We start from the raw sequence: 21593 nt of genomic DNA on the forward strand, positions 1-21593 counted from the left end.
TCCGATGAGTAACCCACCCAGACTCATTCCCCTACACTATTATGCTATAGTTACCTTTGACTAATGCACCTAACCTATACATCCCTGAACACTATGGGTAATTTAGCATGGCCAATTCGCATAACCTGCACATCTTTCAATTTTGGGAGGAAACCAGAGCACTCAGAGGAAACCCATGCAGACACTGGAAGAAATGTACAAACTCCACACGGATAGGTGACCAAGGCTGGAGTCAAACCTGGGTGAGGTGGCATTGCTAACCACTGAGCCACCATGCCACCCACAGTGTTCCCCTGGAAGATTGGGCAGAAAGCCTGCCTTGGGGCTCCAGCATTATGGTCAAAGATCAAAATGAAAGAAAAAGTAAAATATTCCTCCAGTCCTCACCATTCACCTCCACACACTGCCCATGTTCTATGCATGCCATCCTTAATGCCATCTCTACCCCTCCATTCTGCATATTTTTCAACTTCATCTATCATGCCAAGTTACCTGGTATCCTCAAGCATCCACGTGTACACAATTAAGATTTATTATTTATAAGTTTCACATTGAAGGTAAGCATTCATTCATAAAAACACTGATAGTTCAAGGTCTTAACACTTCTAAGTAGGTCTCTTACACATTTGATCTTTCCAAAGGGACCATGTTTACATGCCATCTTCTCAACAGTTAATCCTGAACAGAACAGAGAGATCCCGAACAGCAACATAAAACATCAATTTCAAAACCTTATCAAGCATTGTAGGTATAAAAAACCAGGTTTTAAATAAAGTTTTTTTTGTCAGTAGTTAGCTTGTCATTGACCCAGTTATCATTTAACCCTGAAAGTTGTGTTTAACAAGCAATCATGAACTTGGACTCATCTTATAAACAAATACTCGTGTAAAAGGGACTGAATGAGTGTATTATATGTAACTTGGGCTCTAGATGAACATGAAAGCACAAAATAACATTTCATCTTGACTTTCTCCATTCCAATGACAATGCTTCCTAGCCTTTGACTTTCAATGTAACTATCATCTCCAATTCTAGCTGTATAGTAGATTTCATTCTCACCTTCATTCCTGTATTCAGTCATGAGCCATGATGATGCTAGACTTTTTTTCTTAAAATAGTCTTTCCAACCTGCATTCTCCGTCAAGAGTCAAAGGTCTACAACACATCTAGACGAAATATACTTGACCCTTAGGTTTCTCTGCCTTTTCATACTTTTGCTTTTTTTCCCCTAAACTTAATTAAATTACATATCTGTCACAGCCACAGTCATCTCAAGTTTTTTTAAACAACACTCCATTTCACTATTTTCCATAGCCTCCAACTTTGGACAATCAGCAAATTTATTGAATGTGCTTCCCAAAACCAAGTCATCTATAAATTTTGAAAAAATAATTGGACACACCACTGATTCCTTCAGTACGTTATATCTAATTTTTTTTCTAATTCAAGCTTCCATTTATTGAAGCCCTTTGCTTCCTGTCCAGTAATTAACATTCCTTTTGTTCTTTAGGAGAGAGTTTTTTTTCTTGAATCCCCATCCTTTCCAATAAGCTATGATATAGAGGGCTGTCTCAAAGAGTACACACTGCACCACTGGTGCAAGAGTGGGGTTGGTCAAACTTACTCACCACCATCTTAATGCCTTTCGTGATATGAGCACCATCCTGGGATAGTTATAATCAGTAGTAAAATAAAGTGTTAGAAAAAACTGCTCTGACCACGTTCCAATTTCTGAATTTTGCCAGCCACCAATATAATCAGTCTTGCAGGAAATTCCCTTCAATTTTGTCATTGCAGACACTGGTGTTGCTTGGATAATATGTAGCTTTTGTTAAAACAGTGGTTCATTTTCACTAATTTTGTGTTATTTACTGCATGGAGGTACTAAGAATGAGATTTTAATTTCTGCAAATTATTTTTGAGATTTTGTGATGACAAACTCCACAAAATTGAAGGCTGGAGAGGTTTTAAACTTTTACTTGTGAATAGTTTGGTTTAAAATTACAATATTAATAATCCATTCCACATTGTAAAACTACAAAAAGTTACATTTTAATATTGATTTACAAAGATTCTGCTTTATTTTTATAACATGGTGATAATGTACATCCAAAAGTATTTACAAGACAAGAATTGTTAAAACCATGTACTGTATGTAGACCACAATCAGGTAAACAGCTACTGGTGGTCCAACTTTATTTAAGAGGTAGTTACCATTACTTAAAATGAGTACATAAAAGAATACCCCTTTATATTTTCATCCAATAATTTACAATACAAATTTGAAAATGTGTCATATGCACAGTATCTACAACCCATTCCTGAAATTTCAGTTTGGAAATAATTTTTGGCATCTTCTAACCTCCTGAGGAACTACAAGTGATGAATCCAAAGTATGGTATTCACATTTGTTTACGCTAACTGAGTGGAGCTTCTGTTTATTCTTCAATGCAGGCAAGTGTTAAGTTACTCAGCAGGGAACATGTGAAGAAACAGCAATACAATCTGGCAGTGAATTTTCCGTTAAGAGACTCAACTGTAAATATAAGCCAACAGCTACTTTAAAGGACAAAAACACAGCAAAATTGCATGACTATGAGACAGAATGCACCATAAAAATAGTAGCAATTTTAAAAATAAATCTTTCTTGTCAATAAGTTTATAAACACCATTGTTATATACCAAACACACACGCACACATAAAATTAATCGGTTTGGGCGATTCTCTTTTTGTAAGAACAGATGGCTCAAAATAAAACTGACTGAACGTGATTCCCTTTTCTTTTGACAACTGTCAGATTGAAGAAAAAGTGCTTCCCAGAATAAAAGTTCACACAAGAAAAAGTTAGATTGTTTCTAAATGTTCATACATGTACCTTCCTGGCATTAAGTCTTCTGAAATTAGTCTTTGATCCTTGGAATATTATACGCATAGTGAACCAAAGGAAATCCCCGACTTTGATAGAAGCAGGCTCTCCCACAGGCCTGTACTTGGTCGGAACTATCGGAAACAAAGGAGTCTCCCTCGTCAGCATATTCAGAATGAGCAGACTGAGTCCCACAGTCTGACCAGTAGCCGTTGGGCCGCTGGCAAGGCACCACAGCCAAGGTTGGGCAGCTATGTGACTTCACTAAGTGTTTGCATGTTGAAGGTTTTGTCAATAACAATGATTCACAACAGTCACATACAGTGAGATTACCCTGTAGGTGGGTATACACTCCGCAGTCATAGAAGAATTCCGGTGACACACAGCTGCTTTGAGCATTCACTGTAACTGCAATAGATTTGTCTTTTTGTTTTGGGCGCCATTTCAACATATTCCAGTCTTCTCTGAATCGTGGATTGAAGAAAACATACAGGACAGAGTTCAGACAAGCAGGCAATGGAAAGAAGATTAGTGTTACGGACTTCATTATTTCAGGGCTGATGGAAATTGCACTGATAAGAGGTGCAAATGAGAAAAAAGCAACAGGACAGAAGAAAATGCAGTTGGTGAAAATTAACCAGGCAACATGCTTAATCATACTTGACTGAGAATTTTCTGCAAGATCCTCTTTTTCCAAGTTGCAGTAGAGCTTTGTGTAGACAACTGCCATTATCAGGAAGGCTATTGAGTTCAGCAACACCAGAGTTACTGTATAACCCAGGGAAGGAGACTCACCAGTGGGGAAGGGCAGACAGAGCGGAGATGCTGAAAATTCTCCAATATGAAACCACGGAAGGCAAGCTATCACTGCAGCAACCAAGACAGCAAAAGCAGCAGCTATCTGAAAGTGTATCAAATGATGGCTTTTCCCTTTTTTGATTAAGTCACGTGTAGTCAGAGTCCGTTCAAAAGATGCCAGGGTAAGGAAGAAAATTGATGCTTCGGAAGAGAACATGGCGAGGAATCCAGCAACTTTGCAGCCACTTCCTGTCTCCCACCAGGCACCATATCGAGCAAACTTTCCCCAAGAAATTGAATCTAGAATAGTCAGGGTACCAGTATACATTCCCATTAAGAGATTGGCTGTTGCAATTAGACCCACAAACAGCTTTGCAGAAGACAATGGCGCACGTGATGCAAATGTTGTTACGACAACAATTATATTGAAAATTAGTGCCACTAGAAAGATGAACCATACAGTCAGGCGAATCATCCAGCTTCCCAGCAAATGTTGACATGGTTTGAATGCACCTGGTGGAGATAAAAATTAAACTCATTACCAAAGGATGCTGGGTTTGTGGAAGTGGGTTTGTTGACGTATATTCGAGTAGAACCACAACTTTCAGAAAAAAAACCCTAAGTTTCTAAATTCTGATGCACTAGCATATTTATTCCATCTTGAAACTACAATGTTCGTTCTTTCATGTTCACATGATATGAAGGAAAGTATGATTACTTGGCTCCACGGAATACCAATAATTACAACAGTCAACAGGATGCTTGGACAGTCTGTTCATTTTTTGATCTTACTGCTGGTTACCCATCAAAATGCATGCGCTTCAAGCAGGTAATTACTCTTTCAACAACCTTTCTATTTGTTATCATGCTGCATTCTGATCTTATAGTCTACTTAGATTCTATTGTCTTCTCTGCTAAGTGTGCAATAATTATATATTTTTAAAAAAAAGTATTTCCTAATGGTTTACTGAAGTGCCTGACAACAGACATTGACACACAAAATCACATGGATTATTATGATGGTTGCCCCTTGTCCATCATCATGCATTCTATACATTTTTAAAATAGCTGTTCATGTGACAGCAGCAATCACTATTCCTTATGCAGTTTTTAATGACAATTACACAATCATTAAAAAATGCCTCCGAATGCATGAATAAATATTGGGAAAGGTAAAACTGAAAACCTTATTAAAAAAAGATGGACTTGTTATTAAGAAAGACAGAAAGAGAGAGGCAAAGAGAGATCCAGTGAGTGAGGTCAATGCAGCTAATGGAGCAGATTCGCTGAATACTTTTAAGAACTAAAAGACCATAAGATAGAACAGCACCAGGTCTGCTCCATCATTCAAAGAGACTGTAGCTGATCTGATTATTCTCAACTCCAACTTCCAGTCTCAACCCTATTGCATTAAAAATGTCTATCTCAACCTTGATAATGCTTAACAAACTAGCCTCAACACCGACAAAATGGACAACCCTCAGAAAAATTCCTCAGCTGTTTGAAATGGGAAACCTCTTACCCTTAGGTAAGAGAAGCAGAGCTGTTCACAGTATTCCAGCTGTGATCTGACTAGTGCCTTTTATAATGCAAGCAGGACCTCAGTAATTTTATAGGGAAAAAAAGTAAGACTGCAGATGATGGAGATCAGAGTCGAGAGTGTGGTGCTGGAAAAGCACAGCCGGTCAGGCAGCATCCAAGGAGCAGGAGAATCAACGTTTCGAGCAAAAACTCCATCAGGAATGAAGAAGAGTTTATGCTCGAAACATCGTTTCTCCTGCTCCTCTGATGCTGCCTGACCGGCTGTGCTTTTCCAGCACCACACTCGTTGACTCACTAATTTTATAACCTATTCTCCTAAAAAAAGGCCAGTTTTCTTCCCAATTACCTGCTAACCCAGGATGCCTGCCTTGAGATTCAAGCACAAGGACCCCCAAATCTCTCTGTGCTATAACATTCTGAAGTCTTCACTGATTCAAACAATATTCAGCCTTTGTATTCTTCCTGCCACAGTGCATGACCGCACATTTTCCCACATTACATAATAGCCAAGTTCTTATCCACTCAGTTACCCATCGCTATCCCTCTATAGTCTTTGTGTCATCCTCTGCAGTTGCTTTCTAATTTTTGTCACCTGCAAATTTGGTGATAGTTCATTCACTTTTGCCATTCAGGTCATTAATATATTGTAAATGATTGTTGCCCCAGTACTGATCACTATGGCACTTTACTAGTTACACGTTGTCATTCTGAAAATACCCCCTTTATACCAACTTGGTCTTTAATTAGTTATGATATGGAGGAGCCAGTGTTGGACTGGGGTGGACAAAGTTAACAATCACACAACACCAGGTGATAGTACAGCAGGCTTATTTGGAAGCACTAGCTGTCAGCCACCTGATGAAGGAGCAGCGCTCTGAAAGCTAGTGCTTCCAAATAAACCTGTTGGACCATAACCTGGTGTTGTGTGATTTTTAACTTCAATTAGTGAGCTAACCTTCCATTCACACTAATATACTAGTCCCAACACCACGGCCTTTTAAAAAAATTCACTTATGGGATGTGGAGGTCATCTGTCTCCTTGAACTGCTGCAGTCCATGGATGCTGATCTTGTTAAGTAGCCTTGTGTGATAACTTATTTTGGAAATTCAAACATATTAAATTTACTCATTTCTCTTTATTTAGCCTATTTGTTACTTACTCAAAGAATTCTCAGATTTGCCAGACATGTCTTCCCTGTCATGAAGCCATGTTGACTCTGTTTAATTATCTGATGCATTTCTAAATGCTTTGCTATTGCTTTCTTTATAATACTCTAGCACTTTGCCAATGACAGATATTAAGCTAATTGGCTTATGTTAGCTGCTTTTTTTATTTTTTACCCTTTTTGAACAAAAATGTTAGTTTTCTAGTACTCTGGGACTTTTCCTGAATCTAAAATTCCAGGAAGATTACTACTTATGCAGGAGATCAGTTAGCTCAGTTGGCTGAACAGCTGTTTTGACGCAAAGTGATGCGAGCAGCATGGGTTCAATTCCTGCATCAGCTGAAGTTACCATAAAGGATTCACCTTCTCACCCTCTCTCCTTGCCTGAGGTTTGCTGACCCTCAGGTTAAACCACCACCAGTCATCTCTCTCTAAAAAGAATGCAGCCCTATGGTCTGGTAGGAATATGCTGACTTCACCTTTACTACTAATAATTGCCCCATCACTGTAGCTAGTTCCTTTAAAAAAAGGTGGATTTTCTTGCTAAGCAGTGGAATCAAGGATTATTGGAGTAGATGGAAAAGTGAAATTTAAAACACAAGTACATCAGCTTTGATTTTATTGAAAGGTAGAGCAGACTCTCTAAGGGTCAAATGGTCTACTTAGAGTCAGAGATGTACAGCATGGAAACAGACCCTTCGGTCCAACCTGTCCATGCCGACCAGATATCCCAACCCAATCTAGTCCCACCTGCCAGCACCAGGCCCAAATCCCTCAAAACCCTTCCTATTCATATACCCATCCAAATGAGTACCAGCCTCCACCACTTCCTCTGGCAGCTCATTCCATATACACGTGCCACCCTGTGTGTGAAAAAGTTGCCCCTTAGGTCTCTTTCATATCTTTCCTCTCTCACCCTAAACCTATGCCCTCTAGTTCTAGACTCCCCGACCCCAGGGAAAAGACTTTGTCTATTTACCCTATCCATGCCCCTCATAATTTTGTAAACCTCTATAAGGTACTTCAGCTTCTTTCTCACATGTTTCACTAAAGCTGTACAAAAGGGAGAGTGAGCACAGTAAGCAATTTTTTAAAAAACCTAACAGGGTTGACTGTCCTCAGGTAAATACTTCTAGGTGAACAATAAATGTTCCTTCTTGGATTCATGAACTATTCTGGAGGATTTCAGTGCTTTCTCAACTTCAAGTGAAGAAAATTGTTTTTGCCACATTTGCTGGGGACCTCAAATGCTACTGCTTAGATTTAGCTAAACTGAACAAATACAGCAATGAAGTACAACTAACTTCAGTCTTTGTTGCATTTGACTGAATTAATTAAGTGATTATTAGCATGTGACAACAAATGTGTTGTATTGTAAACAGTATAAAACTCTCAAATGTGGTAAGATAATTACTCCAGCTGATCTCTGTAGACAAGCTAATGAGAGAGTGTTGGATTACTGCTCAGTATCTTTCCTAATTGAGAGTTCCATTTCCAAACAGTTCCTTCAAAAAAAATCCTCCTTATAGCACATGACACCTTCAACTATTTCAGTACAGACCAGAAAGGTCACCTAAGAAACAAATCAGCTTCAGAGGAAAAATAGCATTTAAGTGACTTTAAGTATCCACTAAGACAGCATGCAAAGCAAGTTGAATATAGAATTTTGTAAACAGTACCTGGAGAAGGGGTACAGTGCACTGTGGACGAGATCTTGTCTTCTTCATTTTTAATCTCATCGTCTACACTTTGATCTGAAGAAAAGACAAGAAAAGTTTGATGATTTTCCATTTCAACACCATAAATATTTGCATAAAGACGAAGTGCAAAAGTGCAATCCATTTCTGCAGGATTGAGCATGCTAGTGTGACGTCATTTTCCCCACCTTGCAGCTTATGCTGACATGTGCCACCAATATCTACAATTATAGTAGTTCATGATTGCCAGTCACCCAGGACTGAACTTTTAACAGCAAATGGAAAAGGTTTGGTAATTGAGTGACGAGTAATTAGATATTTTGATTTGTGTGAAAACAGATAACTACAGGCCAGTTAGTTTAACATCTATCAAAGGTGTTGCAAGTTGCTATTAAAGAAGTTATAGCAAGGAAATTAAGAGACATATCAAGGTTTTACGAAGGGGAAATCATCTTTCAGCAATTTATTGGAATTCTTTGAGGTAACATTTGCTGTGAATAAGGGGAAATGGTACTATACTTGGATTTCCAAAAGGCACTTAAAGCATCACAGGTTATTGTGAAAGTACAAGCTTATGGAGTAACAGGCAACGTACTGGCAATGGATCGAAAGTTAGTTAACTAATAGGATATTTTTTCAGCTTGTGAAGACGTAATGAATGGTGTGCCAGAGAATCAACACTGGCACCTCAACTTTTATAATCTATAAAACTGATTTGGATGAGGATATGGCAAGTATGGTTGCCAAATTTGATGATGATATAAAAATAGGCAGGAATGTAAGATGGGATGAAGAGTATGTAAGGAAGCTACAAAAAGGGTAATAAGGTTGGTTAAATGAGTTGGCAAAGAACTAGCAAATGAAATATAATGTAGGCAAATGTGAACATGTTCATTTTAACAGGAAGCATAAATAAGCATTTTTAACTAAATGGTGAGAAAATGCGGAGGTCTGACATGCAAAAGGATCTAGGTGTTCTAACGCATGACTCACAAAAGGCTAGTGTGCAAATAATCAGGAAAGATAATAGAATGTTATCCTTTACTGTGAGAGGTTTATGATGTGAAAGTTGGGAAGTTATGCTTCAGTTATAGAGGGCACTTGAGACCATATTTAGTGTACTGTGTACAGTATTAATCATTCGTTTAAGGACTGATGTAGAAACAGGTCAGACAAGATTTTCCAGACTAATACCTGGAATAGGTGGGTTGTCATAAGAAGAAAGGTTGGACAGGCAAGGTCTGTACCTGTTGGTGTTTGGTAGAGTAAGAGATGATGAGACGTAAGATTCTGAGAGGTCTTGACAAGATAGATGTGAAGAGAATGTTTCCTCGAATGGGAGAATCTAGAGCTAGTGGTCACTATATTAAACATGTGACAGTATTTTCAATCAAAGATGAGGTGATTTTCTTTCTCTCAGATGCAAATGAGTCTTTGGAACTCTTCCTGAAAAGATAGCTGAAGCAGAATCTCTGAATAGTTTAAGGCAAAGTGAATAGAGGGTAACAAGATACTGAAAGATCATCACTGGTTGGTGGAAATATGATTTCAGATTAGTCACAATCTTATTAAAACAGCAAGAGTAGCCTTGAAGGGTTGAACAGCCAACTTCTGGTCCTCATATGTTCAAATTTTTGTACGTCATCATTACCAGGGAAAAGGTACTAGGGAGACTATTTGATCACGGATTTGACAAGTCAAGACTGCAAGCAGCCAAAGGCTTTAAAAGAAGTGGCTGGAGAGAGATGGTAGAGGCACTGCTTATAATCTAGAATCTAAGGAAGTTTTAAAAGAAAGGTCCCAGCACATGAGAAAATAGCTAATTTATCAGCATTATTCAAATAACAGACAAAAAGCAGGAATCTGTGTGTCAGTTAACCAAACACCTATCATTGGGAAACTGCTACAGTACATTTTATAGTAGAATACTTATCTAAAAAAAAAATCAGTGTGATCAGGCAAAGTCAATATGGGTTTTGTGAGCTTTTTGAAGGAAGTAACAGGTAAGGTGGATAATGGGGAACCTATTGGATGAATGTTGTAGGTCTAGTAGGTAGAGTCGAGAGTGTGGTGCTGGAAAAGCACAGCAGATCAGGCAGCATCTGAGGAGCAGGAGAAGCAACGTTTCAGGCAAAAGCCCTTCATCAGGAATGTAGGACTACTACGTAGTCATGTTGAGCTTAGTTTACTTATTATCATGCAATCCAAATCAAGTCATTAACGTAATAGAGATTTTAGTACCTTCATATCACATGACTGATTAGCCTAACCTGAACAGGAAATGCACGTGATTTCAGAAGGTTAAACAGTGAGAACTTTGAACCTTCAAGGCTGAAGAAGCTCACACCCTCCAAACCTGTTAAATCCTTATGAAAACCTGATGTTATCAATAAAGGAAGACTACAAGGGATCTATTGTGGGAAGGAAGAAAAGAAAATCAGCTGTGTTCTAAATTAGCTTTGTTATAATTGAAGTTTTAGAAGAGAAGCAATGAAATTTAGCTAAATATCATTTTTATGCTATAGAGGTAACTTTGTACATTGTGGGTTTAGGTTTGTAACAGTATAATCCTTTAGGATTTTATCACTCAAGACAATGTACTTACTGAGTGTATTATGATACCTTTAAGAGAGTGAAGGACTGAGCAAGTACACAGAGTGCTGGAGAATTTACAAAGTAACATTTGATTCAAACAAACCACACACGCTGAGTTGGTATGAGACAAAAACACAAATTCAAATTTGGTTAAATTATACCCTGAAAAATATCAAACTCCAACTCAATTTAAATTCAGTACATTGACAATCTTAAAAGCCAATGTCACAATCTGATGCTTTTGGGAAGCATAAGACGGGGGTGAGGGGTGGGGATTGAACAGTTGAGAGGAGAACTGCCAAGCCCAGCATATAAACAGACTGCTTGAAAAATAGCTCTCTTAAAAGTATTTTTTCGATCAGTAACCTGTGATGCAGAAATTCCTAAGAAGAAGAAAAGAAGACACATGAAGATCGAAATAGAAGCATGAAGGCTGCCTGGTTTTGAGATAAGAAGTGCGGTTTTGTAAATCTTAATTGGGAGTTTTATCGGACTAGTATTTTAAAAGGCAAGATAAAAGATAGGTTGGAGGAAGAAATTATAAATAGTGCTTAGCTAATTATTCTCTGTTAAACTTCATGAAATAAAGTTGTTAATTTTTACTTTAAATAGTTCTTGGCCACTCAGATGTTTACAGATTGCTGCATGGGAACAACTTGTGTGTTGCTGGTTTTAAATCAAGCAGGAGGGTTTACTCTGTGTGGTAACAATACTCTGATTTTCCATAGCTAATAGGAAACACAACTTAAGGATAAATTGTTTTGTTTGTTTTCAGGATAACAAGCTATAACAACAAACACTTTTGGAAAGATCATTGGACTTGAAATGTTAACTGTTTCTCTCTCCGCTGATGCTACCAGATTTGGTGTTTCTCCAGCAATTTCAGCTTTTATTCAAGCTTTATAAAGCTTAGATATCTTTCTTCTAGTTGGTTCCTGACCAGTTGGTTTAAAACTGCAAATTCCCACACTGACATTTTCAAGGGACAGCTAAACTTCAATTTCAAAGGGTTGGAAAAGGAGTTTTTTTTAAGAAAAGGTTTCTAGGGAAATCATAAATCTATAGGCGTTGTTTTGACTGTGGAAATTGTATCTGTACTGGGGATAAAGCACCAGATCCATTTATTGGGATTTTAAGGGTTTTAAGAGCAGCATTTGAGAGAACTCTGAATACTGTATATATGGATTTTATATTTTTTGATTGGATAAGATTTAGAAACAAAGAGAGATGGCAATGAGTTAGTCTGGATTTTCAATGGTTTTATCAGTGATTTGCTATTGTGGGTCTGCTGCTGTCTTGACACGAATATCTAAACGTGCATATATTTTACAGTGCTTTCAATTTAATATCAATTATGTACAAATCTGAAAGGTGATGGAGAATCTAGAGTTGATCTCAACTTAACTCCTGTGTCAGAATATGCAGATTCAGATGAGATGTTTAACTTTATTGATAGCTTAACAAGATCGGGTCTCCTGATGATACAGAGCAGTCAATATTCAGGGATATCAAAGAGAGGCAGCCGTCATTTGGGAGGTGAAGGTCAATCACACACTGTCTAATTTACCTTTGATTGTCCTGGTTTGATACAGCTGACTAATTGATTTCTAAGACATAGACAGGTGGTAGAAGAAACTTGATGTTAGAGCACGATGGGAATTATATGCCCAAAGTTACTTATTTATCCCAAGAATACTACATTTACTAAATGTCATGTCTCCATTTATTCATACGTTGCATTACAAAATGTGATTATCTGAAATCCTAATATTAAATGGTCAAGAAAATTTGATTCAGCCACAAAACTTAGATACATTTTAGCCAGTTCACAAGACTGAACAGCTTACAACAACCTCAAAGCAGGAAAGATACAAATTAACACCATTTATTCTCAGTGTAACAAACATAACATTTAAAAAGATGCACAACCAGTGGAAGCATGTAAGATGTTGCATAATCAGAGTTAAAATGTCTATTTAATAAGTCTATCAAGTAAGTTGGGGCAATTTTCTTTATACAGTAAAGTCCCCATCATCCAGTACTGTTATCCGGAATTTTCATGCAACCGGCAATTGCTCTGGAAACTGATGGTGTCGTCACCTCCCTCCCTCCCTCCCGTTGTCCCCTCCCTCCCCCTTTGATTAAACCTTGTTGAATAGTCCTAGCCATAATTGGCAGCCCCATTCTGGATGCGAGTCAGATACTGGGGAATTTACTGTATCTGCTTCAAAACAAAAACCCTCTAAAATCAGCAATCCTCTCAATAGGAAGGTTAAGTAGTCTGCTTCACATCCTTTACTAGTCAATAGCCTTGTTTTGCTACTTAGCAGTGCTTATGGAATTGAGCAAATCAGTTCCTTTGTATGGTCTTGTGGTTGTTGACCACCTGAAGCTGGCAATTTGCCATCTAAACACAGCCTGTGTAAATGTTTAGCAACTTGTGAATGGCACTTACCAGTCTTCTTTTCTGACGGTGGAATATTTGCTTCCTGATTTTTGATGCCTTCAGGTTTTACAGCTTGATAGGTTTCACAGCTACTAAATGCACAGCACTGATAGGCATATGGTACCATCAATGTCCTATAAGGAGTTAAGGCAATAAAAGCTTGCTTCAAATTAAACATGTGTACGTTTCAATAACATTAACTATTAAATTGTAGTACTGGATGCAAAAATCGTGCACTGGGAAGAATCCAATGATAAAGAATCCAACTATCCAATAGTATCCAACTATTACTCTCAGTTTACACACAAAATATCTTTTTCTTCTAAATTGCGCTTATGGTAAGTAAGTTGGGTTGCTATGACATTCTATAAGAATTATAGGTAAGTTTCTACACTCTAAAAATGGCAGAGAGGAATGGTATGGGTCACTGATACTTAGCCATTGAGTTATGTGCTGTTTAAAGAAACACAAAGTCGATAGTCATTCATGTGATTTTTAGCTTTGACAGAGGTACAATGCAAGACAAATGTGTGTTAGTGTGAATGCATTAATCTACCAGGAACAAATTAATAAAGATATTATGTTGCTCTGATCTTGCAATTAGGCATTCAATTTTGCAATGCAAGCTATATGGAGACAAGCAGTTTGATATTCAAACTTTCTTTTAAAAACAGACAAACCATTGCAATAAAGCACATGAAAGATTTCAGGTTAACTCGGGCATAGACAATAATGTTAAGTGAACTATTGCATACTTTATACTTCACACATGATATACTACAAGAGCTATGCAGAAATGGGAGACAAAAGGAAATCGGTAACAAAAACGACATTAGCCACAAGTTAGCAAGTAACCAATTCCCAGGCATTTGCCAATACCACTTGGCAACTATTCAGGTAGTTTTAAAAAGTAGTACGAGTTAACATATAATTATGGATTAGAGGTTTGCCGTGTTGGTGCGAGGTCTTCAACAACTTTCGTTCTATTTGCCTATACCTTTCATATTATTTTTCAAATACTTAATTCCCTTTTAAATTATGGTACAATGTGTGCTTGAATAGCTAATTCTGATAAAATATCTGAAAAAAATGATACACTTCAAGAAAGATTAATTTGGTTCCCTTTATGACTATTGTCAGTCCGCATTTCATTATTGCATTCTCAAACAGTGACAATACTATTTTGCAATTTACCCTCTGAAAACTTCATATCATCTTAAATCACAAGTACTCCCACCAAAACCAAAAGTCACATTGGAATGTGGTCACTAATGCACAATTACTTCATGGCAGCATAAATTACCCCTAACTTTTTTTGGAAAAATTACAAGTATAGGAAGTTATACCAATATAAAATCTGGTGCAATGGTCATAGCACAGAAGAAGGAAAATTGAACTTGTGTTTAAACCACTACTGTTCTCAGGCCTACAAAAACAGAATAAAGTTAAGGTCAGACTTAAAAACTCAACATGAACATAGGGTCACAGGAACAGGAGTAATCTCTGCAACTCTGCTCCACCATGCAAATTTGATAATGGCTGTAGAATAGATTGGACTCCCTACAGTGTGGAAACAGGTCCTTTGGCCCAACAAATCCACACAGACTTTCCAAAGAGTATCCCACTCAAGTCCATTCCCCATTACTCTACATTTACTCCTAACTAGTGTGCCTAACCTACACACTATGAGCAATTTAGCATGACCAATGCACCTAACCTGCACATCTTTGGACTGTGGGAGGAAACCGGAGCACCCAGAGGAAACCCACACAGACACGGGGAGAATGTGCAAACTCCACACAGACAGTCACCAGAGGCTGGAATCAAACTGGGGTCCCTGGCGCTGAAAAGCAGCAGTGCTAACCACTCATTTTCACTCAATTTACTTGCCTTGGTTCCACATCTATTAATTGCCTTAGCTAATAAAATGCTAGCTGAAAATGTGTTGCTGGAAAAGCGCAGCAGGTCAGGCAGCATCCAGGGAACATGCCCTTTTGCCCGAAACATCGATTCTCCTGTTCCCTGGATGCTGCGCTTTTCCAGCAACACATTTTCAGCTCTGATCTCCAGCATCTGCAGACCTCATTTTCTCCCCTAATAAAATGCTACCAATCTCAACTTTACATTTTCAACTGACCTGGCTTTTCCATAAACTTTCACCTGAAGCGCTTCCTGACTCACCTTTGAACAATTCAGCTCTAATTTTAACATAATGTTCCGCTAATCTTGACATCTGCCAGGCAGCATAGTTTCTCTCCACCTACTCCAGCATATTATTTATGCATGTCAGATATGGCACAGATGCAGGCCATTCTACCATGCTGGTAAAAAGAATGAATGTAAATACTTCAAACATCTCTAATTTTATATACTCAAGTAAAAAAAAAGACCATATTATTGTCCTCATCATTTAAACCTCGAAGTCCTAATATCATTCTGCTGAATCTAAATTTCACCTGCTCTAAAGCCAAACATTTTTTTCCTGAGCTGCAGCACCCTAAACTGAATGCAGTACTCATTGTTATTTAACGATAGATCTATACAACTGCAGCATAGCTATCACCCGTTTTTAACTCTCGATTGCCTTAAGCCACAATTTAACAAACCTCAGCCTAGAGAGGTCCTCTGGTATCAGTAGCTCCTTCAGGCCAGCATTCCCAGAAAGTTTAAGTTGATTGAGACCTGTTAGCCCAGCTGTTGGGAAAGAACTCAAGTGATTGGAACTTAAATCTCTGAAAACAGAACAAAACATATGAATTAGTGCATCCTAATGAATGAACGTAGACAACATAAAAAAAACGAGGAGTAGGCCATTTAACCCTTGAATCGGCTCTACCATTCATTAATAGCATGGGCTGATCACCCAAATCGATAGCTTGTTCCTCCTTTTCCCCAGATCCTTTTATCCATGAGCTATATCCAACTCCTTTTTAAATCATACAATATTTTGTGCTTAACTGCTTTCTATGGTAATTGCAGTCTCACCACTCTCTGGATGAAGTAATTTCTCCTCATCTCAGTTCTAAATAGTTTAGAATAAGAATTAGAATCTGTACAGCGAGGGAACAGGCCCTTTGGCCGAACAAGTCCACACCGGCCCTCTGAAGAGCAACCCACCCAGACCCATTCCCCTAACCTATATTTACCCCGATTAATAACCTACACTGTGGGCAATTTAGCATGGCCAATTCACCTAACCTGCACACCTTTGGATTGTGGGAGAAAACCGGAGCACCCGGAGGAAACCCACTCAGACATGGGTAGAACGTGCAAACTCCACACAGACAGTCGCCCAAGGCTGGAATCAAATCTGGGTCCCTAGCACTGTGAGGCAGCAGTGCTAACCACTGAGCTACCGTGCCACTCATATTTACCCCATTTACCCCGTATTCTTAGACTGTGACCCCAGCCGTAGACTCCTGCACCAGCGGGAACGTTCTTCCTGCATCTACTCTGTGTAGTCCTGTTAAAATTTTTAATTTGGTTGATGTGAGATCCCCTCTTCATTTTTCTCAATTCTAGCGAATATAATCCTAACCATTTCAAGCTTTTCTCGTAAGTTATTCCCATCACCCCAAGAGTCAGTCTGGTTAAACGTTCACTGTACTACCTTTGTAGAAAGAGCATCCTTCCAAAGATAAAGAGACCAATTCAGCACATAACATTCCAGGTGTGGTCTCACCAAGGTACTGTACAATTGCTGCAAGCCTTCCCTGCTCCTGTACTCAAATTCCCTCCCTTTGAAGGCCAACATACCGTTTGCCTTCTTTACTGCCTGCTGCACTTGCATGCTTACTTTCAGTGACTGGTATACAAAGACACAGATCTTGCTGAAGATTCCCTTCTCTCAACTTATAGCCATTCAGATAATAATTGGCCTTCCTGCTTTTGCTACCAAAGTAGATAACCTCACATTTATCTGCCATGCATTTGCCCACTCACTCAACTTGTCCAAATTATCCTGAAGCATCTCTACATCCTCTTCACCCATTCCACCCAGCTTTGTATTACCAACAAACTTGGAGATATTACATTTAGTTCTCTCATTGGAAATCTTAACATATTGTGAATAGTAGGCGTCGTAGTACTGATTCCTGTAATACCTTATGAGTCACAGCCTGTCATTTGGCAAAAAAAAGGGCTGTTAACTTCTAATTTTTATTTTCCATCTTCCAGTTTTCTTTCCATCTCAACACATTACTCCCAATCTTATGCTTTAATTTTGCATGCCAATCTTTTAAATGGGACTTTGTTGAATGCCTTCTGAAAGTTCAAATAAACCATATTCACTGCCCCCTCCCTCAAACTCTACTCGTTACATTGTTGAAGGAAATATGTAACAAAAACAACACTGACCACAAGTTAGAATTCCAGTATATTTGTCAAGCATGATTTCCCTTTCAAAAATTCATACTGAGTCTGTCCAATCCTGCCACTGTTTCTAAGTGCTCCGTTATTAAATCTTTTACAATAATGTCCAGCATTTTCAACACTATTGATGTCAGGCTGACTAAGATATAATTCCCAGTTTTCTCTCTACATCCCTTTTTAAATAACGGAGTTATTTGTACTCCCCACCAATCCACAGGAACTGTTCCAGAGTCCAGAGAATTCTGGAAGATCACCAAAGAATCCACTATTTCTGAGGCCACTTAAGTACACTGGGACGTTGATTATCAGCCCTCAATCTCATCAATTTTCCCAACATCATTTCTCCACTAATGCTAGTTTGCTTCAGTTCCTCATTCTCACTAAACTCAATGTTCCCCAACGTTTCTGGTGTGTTCTCTGTGAACATGAAATCAAAGTACGTATTTAGTCAGTCAGCCATTTCCTTGACTTCCATTGTAAATGTCCCCATTTCTGACATGCTTTTCAACTTTATGTTGGGAAGTAGTAGTTAAAATTAAAAGCACAACTAATATATCAATCATTAAGCACAAAGTTTTAAGCTCATGACCATAATGCAAAAATCAACATGAACAGCTTGAAACAATTTCAGTCACTTACAAGTTTGTAAGTTCAGTCAAAGAAATGAAGGCATTCTTGTGAATTGTAGAGATCTGATTTTTACTTAGGTCACTATAAAGGAATAATGGGAAGAGGGGAGAGAAAAATTATTTATGCATATGAAGAATATAAAAAAAGGAACTGGTTTGCATTCTGATTTTATTTAATCCAACAGTATTATTATTTTTAAATTTCAATGACAATACAGCATATTCCCCTATTATCTCTGCAATTATAATTTAATAATTTTCTTGCATTTCGTTGGCAGAATAACATTCCTATATACAGATAGTAAATGCTGCTTGATTAGAAAACATTTTCTATACCCATCCCTGTTTAATTTTACAAACAGTACTTGTACAAATTAAAGTTCAATCAAGAAAGACAGAATGATCAATATTCAGATATTGCAGTAAAACTTTACAGCTATATTCTTCAGTTCACACTTTCTCTTAGATGAGTAACCTATCAGATACGACTAATGACAGTCTGGATCTGACTTCAGCAGAATTATTAGTACAACTGAAGAAAAATACAAGATCTGTACTCACAGCAAATGAAGAGACACCAGTCTCTGGAATGTCTCTGTTTTGATCTCTTTGATTTCATTGTGCTTTAAAGAACTGTAAAAATAATGTAATACAAAAACACTGGCAATAAATGGACTTTAATTAGACAAGACGATGAGATTTAATTTTATTGCTCTCAATTTATTCTTTGCTAATATCCAACAGGGTGGTGGTGAAGGCCTGGTGGTATTCTCCAGAGACAAAAGTAATGTTCCAGGAGACCCAGGTTTGAATCCTGATATGACAGATGGTGGAATTTGAATTAAAAAAAATTCTGGAATTAACACAGTCTAATAACAGCCATGAATCCATTGTTGATTGTCACAAAAACACATCTGATTCACTAATGTCCTTTAGGGAAAGAGATCACCATCTTTATCTGGTGTGGACTACAGCAATGTGGATGACTCTAATTATGGGCAATTATGTTTGAGCCATAAATGCTGACCTAGCCAGTGACAGTCTTATCCTGTGAATGAATTTTAAAAAAGACTATTGCAATAGATTAGTATAAATTGTGGTGGGATGGGGTGGGGGAAAATTGTGGTGGGATGGGGTGGCAGTGGAAGGGGGAATAAAGATATCCTTCTCCTTTCTCTTAAGTCATTATTTGGAGATGCCGGTGTTGGGACTGGGATGTACAAAGTTAAAAATCACACAGCACCAGGTTATTAGTCCAACAGGTTTAATTGGAAGCACACTAGCTTTCTGAGTCTATCACCTGATGAAGGAGTGGCGCTCCAAAAGCTAGTGTGCTTCCAATTAAACCTGTTGGACTTAACCTGGTGTTGTGTGATATCTTGAAGGGTGATCCTGTCAACTCTTACATAGAACATTACAGCGCAGTACAGGCCCTTCGGCCCTCGATGTTGCACCGCCTTGTCATACGAATCTGAAGCCCATCCCACCTACACTATTCCATGTACGTTCATATGCCTGTCCAATGACGACTTAAATGCTCTTAAACTTGGCGAATCAATTACCATTGCAGGCAAAGCATTCCATACCCTTACTACTCTGAGTAAAGAAACTACCTCTGACATCTGTCTTATACCAATCTCCCCTCACTTTAAAGTTGTGTGCCCTCGTGTTTGCCATCCCCATACTTGGAAAAAGGCTCTCCTTGTCCACCCTATCTACCCTCTGATTATCTTGTATGTCTCTATTAAGTCACCTCTCAACCTTCTCTCTAACGAGAACAGCCTCAAGGCCCTCAGTCTTTCCTCGTAAGACATTCCTTCCATACCAGACAACATCTTAGTAAATCTCCTCTGCACCGTTTCCAAAGCTTCCACATCCTTCTTATAATGCGGTGACCAGAACTGTACACAATACTCCAAGTGTGGCCGTACCAGAGCTTTGTACAGCTGCAGCATTACCTCCCGGTTCCGGAACTCAATCCCTCTATTAATAACGGCCAAAACACTCTATATGCCTTCTTAACAACCCTATCAATCTGGATGGCAACTTTCAGGGATCTGTGTACGTGGACACAGAGATCTCTCTGCTCATCTGCACTTCCAAGAATCTTACCATTATCCCAGAACTTTGCATTCTGATCACTCCGTTCTTGATAATCAAAATTAAATATTTGTTTATTGTAAATTATTTAGGCAATAATTTGACCCTGTTCAACATGAGAAAGTTAGGACTGCAGATGTTGTAGATCAGAGTCAAAAAATGTGGTGCTGGAAAAGCATAGATGGTCAGGCAGCATCCGAGGAGTAGGGGAGGTGACAGTTTGAGCATAAGCTCTTCTTCAGAAATGTGGGGAATGGCCCAAGGGGCTGACAGATAAATGAGAGGGGGTGGGGTGGTGGAGAGAGATAGCTGGGAACGTGATAGGTAAATGAAGGCGTGGGGTAATGGTAATAGATGTATTTTAATTAGTAGGGACATTATGATGATTGCAGCATATACATTTGGAAGCCAAAAGAGTGACCAAGAGAATTGTGCATCAAATAAGTATCTTCAAAGTACATCAAATTTGAATCTGTTAATTGATATTTATTGTGACAAATAGATTTTCTTCATTTTTGTAGCTACACATTCAAGTCCTGTTTTATGAAAATGTTCCAAGCCAAAATATATTTTGCGTTATAGATGCAGTTCACACAAATCTTCTGTTAATCAAATTCAAGTTCCATGAATCCTATTCAGAGAAAAAATGCATCTCTTTCACAGACATGCCTCGAAAATGTCTTAGTAGTACAACATAACCATATTTCACCTCATTACTCCTCAAAGTCTGCCTATCATCTACAAGGCACAAGTCAGAAGTGTGAATGGAATATTCTCCATTTGCATGGATAAGTGTAGCTGCAACAGAACTCAAAGGAATTTGATAACACCCAGGACAAAGCAGCCCACTTGTTTGGCACCATATTCATAAACATCAGTTCCCAATTATGGATTAACTGTAACAACAGACTGTATCACCTACAAAGTGCACTGCAAAAATTCACCAAAGCTCCTTGTATACCACATCCCAAACCCATGATCACTACCATGCAAAAGGTCAAATGCAGATACATGGGAACACCAAACCTGAAAATTCCCCTCCAAGCCAGTCAACATCCTGCCCTGGGAATACATCAACAGTCCTTTAGTGTTGCTGGGGCAACATTTAGATTTAGATTAGATTACTTACAGTGTGGAAACAGGCCCTTTGGCCTAACAAGTCCACACCGACCCGCCAAAGCGCAACCCACCCACACCCATTCCCCTATATTTACCCCTTCGCCTAACACTACGAGCAATTTTGCATGGCCACTTCACCTAACCTGCACATTTTTGGACTGTGGGAGGAAACTGGAGCACCTGGAGGAAACCCACACAGACACGGGGAGAATGTGCAAACTCCACACAGTCAGTCGCCTGAGGCGGAAATTGAACCCGGGTCT

The 21593-nt window shown here is 38.5% G+C and overlaps 1 protein-coding gene across 1 annotated transcript in view; it reads right to left on the reverse strand.

Annotated features, from left to right (window-relative positions):
• Positions 1-1849: 1849 nt before the first annotated feature.
• lgr4 (leucine-rich repeat containing G protein-coupled receptor 4) overlaps positions 1850-21593 on the reverse strand; it is a 139768-nt gene continuing 120024 nt past the window's right edge. Inside the window, exons 12-17 of the mRNA XM_043705452.1 lie at positions 18673-18744; positions 18122-18193; positions 15718-15843; positions 13121-13245; positions 8053-8127; positions 1850-4178 (exon numbers count right to left, since the gene is read on the reverse strand). Coding sequence (XP_043561387.1) covers positions 2902-4178; positions 8053-8127; positions 13121-13245; positions 15718-15843; positions 18122-18193; positions 18673-18744 — 1747 coding nt within the window. The 3' untranslated portion in view covers positions 1850-2901. The remainder of the gene's footprint in view (positions 4179-8052; positions 8128-13120; positions 13246-15717; positions 15844-18121; positions 18194-18672; positions 18745-21593) is intronic.

Source organism: Chiloscyllium plagiosum, chromosome 16, assembly GCF_004010195.1.
Source record: "Chiloscyllium plagiosum isolate BGI_BamShark_2017 chromosome 16, ASM401019v2, whole genome shotgun sequence".
In the NCBI taxonomy this organism is placed as follows: Eukaryota; Metazoa; Chordata; class Chondrichthyes; order Orectolobiformes; family Hemiscylliidae; genus Chiloscyllium; species Chiloscyllium plagiosum.